Source organism: Notolabrus celidotus, chromosome 13 (genome assembly GCF_009762535.1).
Source record: "Notolabrus celidotus isolate fNotCel1 chromosome 13, fNotCel1.pri, whole genome shotgun sequence".
NCBI lineage: Eukaryota > Metazoa > Chordata > Actinopteri > Labriformes > Labridae > Notolabrus > Notolabrus celidotus.
Genome location: NC_048284.1, coordinates 7,060,438 through 7,072,612, shown reverse-complemented (window position 1 = coordinate 7,072,612; position 12,175 = coordinate 7,060,438). Strand labels below are relative to the sequence as shown.

At 40.5% G+C, this 12,175-nt stretch overlaps 1 protein-coding gene across 1 annotated transcript; it reads left to right on the top strand.

Annotated features, from left to right (window-relative positions):
- The first annotated feature begins 1,405 nt into the window (after positions 1-1,405).
- Positions 1,406-6,586, top strand: LOC117823654 (formin-like protein 14). Its single transcript, XM_034698876.1, has 7 exons — positions 1,406-1,583; positions 2,858-3,245; positions 3,618-4,989; positions 5,267-5,372; positions 5,496-5,737; positions 5,845-6,003; positions 6,155-6,586. The coding sequence occupies exons 1-7, from the start codon at positions 1,533-1,535 to the stop codon at positions 6,279-6,281; spliced, it is 2,445 nt and encodes an 814-aa protein (XP_034554767.1). The 5' UTR covers positions 1,406-1,532; the 3' UTR covers positions 6,282-6,586.
- The last annotated feature ends 5,589 nt before the right edge of the window (positions 6,587-12,175 follow it).

Sequence of the window (12,175 nt, the reverse complement as noted above, 5' to 3'; positions counted from 1 at the left end):
CCTCTACCAGAAAGGCAGCAGGACCTTTCTGAAGGATTTGTCACAGATTTAGTGTTTCTTGTTGTTTTATTTGTCAGTATGTCGACGTGTGTCTTGGTACACAGCTACAGCTACAGCTATGAACATGTAGCTATGTGGCTATGCTAATTAGCGCTAGCACTTATCCATGACAAATAAAAATCATCCACTAGATCTTCAAATCTGCAGCCGTGGGGAGTAAAACCAACCTCTGCCAGAAAGGCAGCGGGACCTTTTCTGAAGGATTTGTCACAGATTCTGTGTTTCTTGTTGTTTTATTTGTCAGTATGTCGACGTGTGTCTTGGTACACAGCTACGACATGTAGCTATGCTAACTAGCGCTAGCACTTATCCATGATAAATAAAAATCATCCACTAGATCTTCAAATCTGCAGACGTGGGGAGTAAAACTGACCTTTGTGTTTATTAAGACAGCCTACAACTAGCATGCCTCCCTCCTAAGCTCCTTGTTGGCACACATGTGTGCAGGCAATGAAAAACGGAGGGGGGATTCAGTATTATTTTATACAGTCTATAGGCTGAACAAGCTCCAAGCTCTGACTCCGTGACAGACCGGATATTGTTGTCACGTAACAAAAACACGGAAGTCTGAAACGGCTCGTTTCACACACATTTACAGAAAGGTGTAGAAATCAAAACAGGGGCAGCATGGATTTTTTTCATTCTCGGGGGGTTTGTAGACATGCCAGGGACACATATTTCAGGTAGAGAACCATTAAAAAGTCAATTTTGCATGATATGTCACCTTTAAAATGTGGAAGCGCCATTCCCCCTTCTTTCTTTTGACATTATAGGGTTTTGAATTTTACCCTGTGTTTTTCTCTTGCCAAATAAATCTGGAAATTAGCTTGTTTAGTTCAGAAAAATGTTTCACAGGAGCTTCTACAGGCAGAGCTTGAAATAAAAAGAGATAACAAATTTGTTTCTCTGTAAGGTGGTTTGGGGGTGAGTAATTTAACGGTATAATTTGTGGGTTTTGTATATTGACTGCATGTCTGCTTAATATCTCTATATGGTTCATTAGTTTAGGAAATGAACTAGAAGGATGGCATAGATAGACTAAAACGTCATCTGCATATAGTGCCCCCTTGTGGTCTTCACCGTTTATAACACATTTTAAGATGGAAGTTTGGGGCCATAATTAAATGGACCTTGGGCCGCGATTGGCCCCCTGGCCGTACTTTGGACATGCCTGCTTTAGACTGTCATAAGAGCTGCATGTATCAGTGACACACAGCAGCAATCTGGGCAGACATTTTCTTTTATTCAATTTCATGTTCTGATTCTGTGCCTTTGATTGTCTATGACATCATAAAGTGTTGGGACGCTCTATGATGTCATAGACAAACACAGTATAGTATAAATGGAATCAGACTCACCCATAGACTGTATGAAATAGGACTCACAGGTCAGATTCAGAAACACTGTTCACACTGTTTTAAGTTCATCTGTGAAATTCAGCTTTACTACAATCAGCGATCACAAAATCAAACATGTCAAGCTGGAACAGAAACAGGACGGCGATGCTAAACAACGAAGATAACGTAAGTATTGATGTACTTACGTCTGAACAAAACATCTGATAGCTCTGAAAACTCTGTTCATTTTCCAGAAAACTACTTTTAAATTGTTTAAACTGGTTTAATTTTGATATTATTACAAATATACAATGGAAGTTTTGATATTTGCAGTCTGGGGCTCAAGAATCCCAACTCTTAAACTGATTAATAGGTTCTACATGGTTTAAAATAATATTAATAATAATAATAGGTCTACAATGTACGTGCATTAGTGAGCTAAAGAGATATATTACAAGATAGTTTAAAATATAGTTCTCATTGTTTGGATGTTTGGATTACTGTAAATTTAGATCATATACAGAGGAATAACTACAGAAAATAGGTCATTTTCAATATGCATGAACAGCCTTAAATCACCGTGGAGTAACTGTTGTGGAGTGTTGGTATTGATGAGATCTGATTTAAAACTAGATCATCTTAAATGCAGTAAAACAGAGCAAGACACAATGTTAATATAATTTAAACATACTACACAAATAGAAATGCTTTTTTTTTTACAGTGGGGAAAGCTAAAGTACATTTTTTTTGTCTGAGGTTCAGTTACATCTCATATTCATGGAAATGAGCATGCAGTCCAGTGTTTTGCTCCATATGTAAGCAGCCTGACCATGCTGAAAGGTAGCACTTAAAGCTGATTTATACTTCTGCGTCGAATCGACGGCGTAACCTACGCCGTAGGTCCGCGTAGCTCCCGTACCTACGCAGAGGCCTACGCACGTAGCTGACGTGCACCTCCTCCAAAATGTAACTACGCGTAGAGCCGACGCGGACCGCAAGCTCTGTGATTGGTCCGCTCGACGGCTTTGTCTTTCCCGCATTCACAGCACTTCCGGGGTCCCGGACATCGGCCACACATCGGCCGTGTATTTCATCTCCTCCTCTCTATTCTTCATGTAATCATGTCTGTATGATAAACAGCAACATGTATCAGCTGTAGATTAACATAACACGCTCTGAATCGATGTGGAAAAGTAAACAGAGATCGTAGCGGGACCGGAAGCAGGCGACCGGCTATCAGAGAGACCGCACTGCCCTCAGGCGTTTCGGCGGAGAATTGCTGCGCGACACAGACACACCGACGCAGAAGTATGAGGGGCTCATGTCCGCGTCAGCCCCTGCTGCGTAGGGCGACGCAGAAGTATAAATCAGCCTTTAGGTCAGCTAGTGAACTAAAAGCAGTAGTGCAATGTTATTTCAGCTTTACTAACCACTGTTCCATCACTTATCTTTTGTCACAGATTGCAGAGAGACACCAGAGACAAGAACGTCCTGGTGTGTTCAGGAGTAGGGACGGGATGGTGGACCCCCAGACAACACAGAGAGAAGCTCCGCTCCATCAATCAGAGATTGTGTGCATGAGACTCCAAGCAGTCCAGAGGGCTGTTTTGGATCGGTTGGGACTGCAGAACTATCAGGGCCCATCAGTAGACAACAGCAGGACAACACAAGGGAATACATTACAGAGAAGTCCAGAAATAATTGAAAAAGACAACATCAGAGACTGGTCCTACAACCAAGTTTTTGGCACATCTGAGCGGTGTGTCAGAAGTCCAGTATCTAACATACCCCAACCAAGGAGAAGGGTGTTAGGCATCCCGGTGATGAGTAGGACCATCAGGGGATCTGGTAAGTATTCGTAGACAAACTTATCTTTACATCTATCTGTGAATGAATGTGTCGTGAATTTGTGGATGTTGAATGTTGGAGTGTTCGAAAAAAATTAGATGAGCACACAAAAAATGTTGTCCATTTACCATTTGATATGTAATGTATAATGTGCTGGTGGTTATACATTTAGAATCCCAACAGGGTGAGCAGGACCCTGACGTAAAGCGGAGGGGTCTTCTCTTATAAGTGATAAATTATCTTGTATCCAGAAGACGGATATGTTAATAGTTGGAGCTGTATCATAAGTCAATGAGTAGAAATGTTAATGTTGAAATAAGCAAATATGTAGAAATGGTACTAACAAAATTTTGCTGATTCTGTTTTGAACAGACAAAAAAGACATTGGTGGATACCCACTACAGACGACTAAGGATCAGCTTGAAGAAATCCGTAATGGGTGGGAAAACTTTAGACAAAATTTTTTCACCCATCAACGTAAACCTCCAATGGGTCAGAGGAGAAAAAAACTGCCACCTTTGAATCAAGTTCCAGTTCAGACACCAGTCCCAGCCAAGAAGATGACCACAAGGGATGCATGGACACAAACAGATGATTTCCCCCCAACCCCTCCATCAAAGCGTGCTTCCACAAATGATGCATTGAGTGAAACAAAGAATTTCACCCCAACTCCTCCAGCAACACCTGCTCCTGCAAGAAAGAACTGGGGTCGAAGGCGAGGTTTTATCCCAACCCCTGCACTAGGACCTGAGGAGACATATGCTGTGAAGGAATATCTAAGGCCAACTCCTCCAGCAAAGCCTGCTCCTGCAAAAAGGAACGGGGGTCAAAGACAGGGTTTTATCCCAACCCCTGCACCAGAACCTGAGGAGTTTGAGGAGACATATGCTGTTCAGGAAGATGTAAGGCCAACTCCTCCAGCAAAGCCTGCTCCTGCAAAAAGAAACGGGGGTCGAAGACAGGGTTTTATCCCAACCCCTGCACCAGAACCTGAGGAGTTTGAGGAGACATATGCTGTTCAGGAAGATGTAAGGCCAACTCCTCCAGCAAAGCCTGCTCCTGCAAAAAGGAACGGGGGTCTAAGGCAGGGTTTTATCCCAACCCCTGCACCAGAACCTGAGGAGTTTGAGGAGACATATGCTGTTCAGGAAGATGTAAGGCCAACTCCTCCAGCAAAGCCTGTTCCTGCAAAAAGGAACGGGGGTCGAAGGCAGGGTTTTATCCCAACCCCTGCACCAGAACCTGAGGAGTTTGAGGAGACATATGCTGTTCAGGAAGATGTAAGGCCAACTCCTCCAGCAAAGCCTGCTCCTGCAAAAAGGAACGGGGCTCGAAGGCAGGGTTTTATCCCAACCCCTGCACCAGAACCTGAGGAATTTGAGGAGACATATGCTGTTCAGGAAGATGTAAGGCCAACTCCTCCAGCAAAGCCTGTTCCTGCAAAAAGGAACGGGGTTCGAAGGCAGGGTTTTATCCCAACCCCTGCACCAGAACCTGAGGAGTTTGAGGAGACATATGCTGTTCAGGAAGATGTAAGGCCAACTCCTCCAGCAAAGCCTGCTCCTGCAAAAAGGAACGGGGGTCGAAGGCAGGGTTTTATCCCAACCACTGCACCAGAACCTGAGGAGACTGAGGAGACATATGATGTTCAGAATGTTTGCAGTAGCATTGCAGAGCTGGATCCAATCAAAGAACCAGGGAAAAGTGTTTCCCTCAGCTTCGAACTGATCAGCGATTCAGACTGGTAAGTATCTATACTAATTTTCAATCTGCAGTATGACTTCATCAACATTTAAGCTAGATAAATATCAGCAGATCAAATATTTGCTAAATTTAACTTTTCATCAGTTCATCACTACAAACATCTATTTTAGAGAACTTGACATGAACAGTTCTTGGTAACTTATTAGTTGAAAGATTAGCACTACCATTAGCAATCTGCCAATGGTGTACCCATGGCATTAGTTTTGATCCTAGATAATATTCAGTGCCGTTCAATAACATTTGTATCTCTAACACAGGGAAAAGAAGGTATCAGGACTTAAGATGATCAAGGCTCTGGCACAGCACAATCTAGAGGAGCTGAATTCCAGGCGTATTGACGTGTGTCTCAACGTGACAGAGGAGGTATGGAAGTTGTTTCTCTCTTTGTATCCATGTACATCTATTGAGTGTGTGCATTCAAATATTTGATTGCATCTGTGATAGAAGCATGACTGCTGACAGTTTCCCTTTGTTCTTACTCTCCAGATTAAAAATCCGCGCTCTGCTGTGGCCTCTGCAGCGATAGACACCTTGGTGTATCTTTTAGTCTACTTCAAAGAAAATTTGGAAAGTCAGGTGGAGGACATGGTCCGAGCTCTACTGCAGAAGATTGTCCAAGCAAATGCCAATGCCTTTCTCCGGAAGCAGGTCTTGGGGGCCCTGGAGGTACTAGTGCAGAACAGCAGCCCAGGACGAGTAATAAAGGTTCTGGTGCAAACAGGACTAAGGTATGTCTTCAGTGACAATAACATCAATAAGTGCAGGAGTGGCAACATTTGAAATGAAATGTCACAGTACAAAATGACTGAATTTTTTTTTACTTTGTCTCTTTTAGCCATCTGAATTCTGCGGTGAGAGAAGCTTCTGCATGTCAGCTACATGTGCTGGCTGATAAACTCAAGATGACTGGAATCTTGTCGGCTGGAAAGGCGTTCACTGAGAACTTTCTGGCTGCTGTCAACAAGATGGCTCTGGACTCAGCTGCGGAAGTTAGGTAAGTACTCAAACCATGCATTTGGTTCAGAAAGTTCAAATCTGTGTCACCTGATGTCTTGTTGTTTGTGATTTCTGTAACAATGTCCAGTTTCTTTGTTTACTTTTGTGTTGTTGACCAAAGTGTTAAATAACATCTCATCCTTCTGCAGGAAACATGGACTCGCCATCCTCCAGGATGTGGCGGCTCATAAAAGCTTCAGGAAGCACTGGGACAGAGTCGTGATCCGAAAAGATCGGCCTTACCTAGAGAAGATCCTGTCAAAGATGAAGAACTAGAAGAGGAGCAGCAGGAGAGCGGGTGAGTTAGGTAAGTAGGGCAGCACAGCGGTGGTCAGTGGTTAGCACTGATGCCTCACATCTAGAAGCAGCAGCTTTTAAAGCAGACCCCAGGCTGCTCTAAAAGCTGCTTCTTTTGCTGTGAGGAGTTTGTATGTTCTCCCTGTGACTGCATGGGTTTCCTCCGGGTACTTCCGGTTTCCTCCCACTTTCCAAAAACATGCAGGTCAGGTAAATTGAAGACTCTAAATTGGCCCAAAATTTGAATTCAATTCTTCATATGTTCTAATTCTCAATAAAAAAAAGAAAAAAAGATATTTAAAAAAACAGAACGTGTTTTTATTTGTTGTAGCTGACATGAATATGCTCACATGAATGAAAATAAAAATGAACAATACATTAAATCTTCACAATAATATCATATGTTTGTTTTTTTTTTTGTTTTTTTTGCCATAGTGTTTTTATTGAAGTTTATAACCACAAATATACAGCTTTATCTTTAATCACTTTCCACTTTCACAACTGTATGGCTGTATCTCAAGGTTTAACAAATTGACAAACAAGACAATAACAACTAAACAAAAAAGAAAGAAAAAAAAAATAATAATTTTTAAAAATAAAATAAAATAGAACGGACAAAGCTTCTCTAAATCAGACAAGGCTATTCAATTTGAAAGAAATAAAATCAAGGTCAGTTGGCATGTTTTTTGACATAATCAATGAAGGGTTGCCACATTTTTTCAAAAACATGTTCTTTGGCTCTCTGGATGTATGTTATTTTTTCTAATGGGAGGGTTGACAACATCTGATTTAACCAATGGGTAGTACTGGGTGCTAAACGATGCTAGGCCCGATGTTCCCTGCGAGCTGAGGAGAAGGAGGCAAGGATGACATGCTGGTAATGAGGTGCAAGCTAAAAAAGACGACATCGACCTGTCCTTCCACCCACCGTTATGGGGAATGTAAGATCTATCTTCGACAAGGTGGACAAGCTAAACCCAGCACCAGAGGGAATACTGGCAGAGTAGCATCATGCTAACAGAGCTAACACCGGACACGAACGCCACATTGGAAGGATTTCACCTGCTGTGGGCGGACAGGATACACGAGAGCAAGACTGAACTAACAGGCGAAGAAGCCCAGCTCAGTCCAGGACAGGGGTGCATCTAATTCGGCTGTAGGTGCTTTCACCAGAGTGTCTACCCCCTGGTGGCTGGCTGCAGTATAGGTCAAAACATCCCATTCAGTAGTGAAACTTTAAAAAATAAATACACGTCGTACGAATGTTTCTTACATCCGTATGCTGTGGTGATATGTAGTTAGTATTCGACTGTTTTGTGTTCAAGGCCTCTTTTTCCTGAAAAGTTTCTTTTTCGTTAGTAATTAGAGTTTAAAAAAAGGGGTTTTACTTCCGGGTTTCCTTTGACTCACAGCCGCCGTAGAGGGAAACTTCAAAGGACACACAGCGTCTTGTGACACTACGCTGTAGGGCGGAGCTTATTACAATGGCTTCGCAGGCTCTGGCTGCACAATGGCGGCGCCCAGGAGTGGGATTTTTTTGGCTTCAGAACTGCACTACAGGAAGAGGCGGAGCAACGCTGTCCATTTTTATTTACAGTCTATGGTCCTGGATCCTGTGGAGGTGGTGGCTGACAGGAGAATTATGGCCAAGCTGTCGTCTCTGATGGACATTTTTTTTAATATATATATATTCTTGTTGAAATTTTTGTGCTGTACACCTTTTTGTTTGCTGCTATAACTCCATGAATTTCCCCATTGTGGGACTAATAAAGGAGAATCTTATCTTATCTTATCTGTCCAGTTTTGTGCAAAACATTTCTTCTGCAGACAGCAGAAATTTGCATTCATTTTTAGTGTAAAAATGTCTTTCTGGATATATTGCTAACCGAAACAATTTGGGGTCTAGTATGATCTGTTTGGAAATGATCTTCTCAATTATATTTTTAACCTCTTCCCAAAATATTTTTATTTTCCTGCATTCCCATTCCAGTGTACTAATGTTCTTTTAGATTCAATACATCTTATACATGTGCCTGGAATGTTCTTATTGTACTTGTTTAATTTTACAGGTGTTATGTATATACGCATTAGCCATTTGAATTGTAATATTCTAAGTCGACTATTTATAGACATTGTGTAAACTTTAGAACAAGCACTTCTCCAGTCCTGCTCTGAGATGTTAAGTGACAAGTCTTCATTCCATGACATTCATCTTTTATGTGATGTATCTGATGCATTACATACCAACATCCTGTAGAATTCTGAGATAAGACCTTTCCTTAACCTATTCTTTGTCATCATTTTTTCCAAGAGAAGTCGGGGGAGGCTTGTTAAGATTGCTTTGATTTAAGGTTTCTGCAATCTAGCTCTGTGAAGACACTCTCAGCTATCTGGAGCCCGTTCCTTGCCTGTTTGGATGAGGCTGACGTGTGATGGAAGTGGAGTATTTCTTTATATATGCAGACTGGACACATAGCACTCCAGAGTACGCATTTTAATTGGCAGCTTTGTGTGGTCTTTTTATGTTTTTTATTTATGTGTATGTACAGGTATGTGTATGCATACGTATGCATGTGTGTGCATGTGTGTGTTTGTATGTATATATATGTATTTCTATTTATTGTATTACTTCTCTTCATTTATTTTGTCATTTAAAGGTGACATATCATGCAAAATTGACTTTTTAATGGTTCTCTACCTGAAATATGTTTCCCTGGCATGTCTACAAACCCCCGGGAATGAAAAAAAATCCATTCTGCCCCTGTTTTGATTTCTACACCTTTCTGTAAATGTGTGTGAAACGAGCCGTTTCAGACTTCCGTGTTTTTGTTACGTAACAACAATATCTGGTCTGTCACGGAGTCAGAGCTCGGAGCTTGTTCAGCCCATAGACAGTATAAAATAATACTGAATCCCCCCTCCGTTTTTCATTACCTGCACAAATGTGTGCTAACAAGGAGCTTAGGAGGGAGGCATGCTAGTTGTCGGCTGTCTTAATAAACACAAAGGTCAGTTTTACTCCCCACGTCTGCAGATTTGAAGATCTAGTGGATGATTTTTATTTTTCATGGAAAAGTGCTAGCACTAGTTAGCATAGCCACATAGCTACATGTCATAGCTGTAGCTGTAGCTGTGTACTAAGACACGTCGACATACTGACAAATAAAACAACAAGTAACACAGAATCTGTGACCAATCCTTCAGAAAGGTCCCGCTGCCTTTCTGGCAGAGGTCGCTTTTACTCCCCACGTCTGCAGATTTGAAGATCTAGTGGATGATTTTTATTAATCATGGATAAGTGCTAGCGCTAATTAGCATAGCCACATAGCTACATGTCGTAACTGTAGCTGTGTACCAAGACACACGTCGACATACTGACAAATAAAACAACAAGAAACACTAAATCTGTGACCAATCCTTCAGAAAGGTCCCGCTGCTTTTCTGGCAGAGGTCGCTTTTACTCCCCACGTCTGCAGATTTCAAGATCTAGTGGATGATTTTTATTAATCATGGATAAGTGCTAGCGCTAGTTAGCATAGCCACATAGCTACATGTTCGTAGCTGTGTACCAAGATACACGTCGACATACTGACAAATAAAACAACAAGAAACACTAAATCTGTGACAAATGGTTCAGAAAGGTCCTGCTGCAGGCGCCTCTCCGTCAGGATCAGATTCTGGATCAGATTCAGAGGGTTGAAGTAGCAGGTCTGTGAGCAGCGTGTATATTCAGCCAACATGTAAACATTAGATCAATGTGCCGGAGAGCTGAGGCCACATCCACTTCCTGAGGGGGCGTGGTCAGAGAGAAAACAGAGTGTTCTGAGGAGGACTGAAGAAGAGGGTTTTTCAGGCATGCCAAAATCTGATTTCAAAGTGTTTTTTTGAGCATAAACTTTAAAGACATGTTTTGGGGACCTCTTAGACCAATATATATTGATGAAAAAAGCATGATATGTCACCTTTAAAATCATTTCTCAACTAACTTCACGGGTTTTCTATTAATTTATATATCTGTTTATTTAATTTAATTTCACATGTCTGAGCCCCTGTTTGATTGTATTTGTTTTGTCTTGTTACATTAAAAAAGTTACAAATAAAATAAAAAAAATATTTTAAAAAAGGTTGCTTTGATTTGCTTTCACAAAACTTCTCAACTGAAGATATTTAAAATGATGTTTTTTTATCAATACTGAATTTAGATTGCAGCTCCCAGAATGTCATGAAAACATTAGATTTGGACATGTACAGGGCGTTGATTGTTTTAAGTCCTCTGAGTGCCCATGTCTTAAATGTTGCATCTGCTCTACCCGGGGGGAAAGAGCTGATTGCCCCATATCAAGCTAAACTGTGACAGCGAGGGCGGTTCTTTAAAATGTTTCGAACATCATACCAGACTTTCATCATGTGCTTCAGGATTGGATTTTTAGTTTGTTTCTGCAGTTTTCTCTCTGTGTCAGAATAAATAAATGAGGGAAGAGGTAGGTGAAAAAAAGTCCAGCACCTTGGTGGGATTATAAGCATTACTGTCAAAACTCATATATACATATCTGAATGCTACAAAAGGATTTTAATCGTGCATTACAGACGTCAACATTTAATTCCAGTTACTTCTAACGTTTGTACTAGATGAGAACCTTGCAGGATTTCTTCAAGGAATGTATATCTTGAAGATGATGAGAGCACAGCCAGCACAGGGAGCAAACAGGCATGACCAAGAAAAGAGCACCCTAAATGACAGAGGTAAGTAATTGTTTGGATGTATCAGATTCCTTCAACATGTCCTCACCCTTCCTTGTAGGATGCCGGCAATTCCACCGGGTGGCGCTGTTGTACACTTATCTTAATCTTTCTGAGTGACAAAACCAGCATCACTTCATCATTTGAGAGGAGCTGGAGATATTGAGACTTTCAAACTTAAATTAAAAAATCTATCTATTCAATCTGGCTTTCATGTGGGGTTTAACAATTGTATTAATTTAATGTTTTATATTGATTTTAATGTTGTTTTATTTCATTAATTCTAACTAGCTGTTTTTATTATTATTTATCTACTCAATTTTATTGACATTTTTAGCCTTCATTTTATCGTCAACTCTTATCCTTACCCTTTTATATTTATTAATTATAACTATTTATATTCTTAATGTTTATTTGATGCTTTAAAAAACTACCTCTGCACTACTCACCACTGCACTATTATAATATTATTTTAGCCTGTGCAAATTAGTAATGCCTACTTGTTGTTCTTTTTGTGTTTATAGTTGATATTATTTTTTTTATTATTATATTCTTTATTTTATTTTTATTCTTGTACAAAGAGAGCACAGCTTACCAAGCCAAATTCCTTGTGTTTTCAAGCATACCTGGCCAATAAAGCTGATTCTGATTCTGATTCTTCTGATTCTGATTAACGTATTTTAATTACACATATTTTTTGTTGTTGTTGGTGTGCATTAGTCTCTATTTTAAAATCCATTTTTGTTTTTAATGTCTTGCCATTATTTTTGATCATTTTATCACAAAGCACTTCCTATTATTAGAAACATCTAGCAGACAAGCAGAGTCCATTCTGATTCAGAGAGATGAGAGATAATAACAGATGGCATTACTTGTTATGATATACAGGGAGGTAAGACGGAAACTGCAGGTGTGTTACAAGTGTAGTCTTTTTGCTGCATTACTTGCATCCCCAAAATTGAACAGCCTACTATGAGAGCTACAATATGGCCTATGAAAAGATCAGTAAATATGCAATTACTTCAACTATATAAATAATTAAAAATAAAAACACTGTAGGTATAACTGAATGATGTGGATTGATCTGACCGGCTGTTGTCCTAGACGGTCAGATACGATGGAACAGCCTGCTG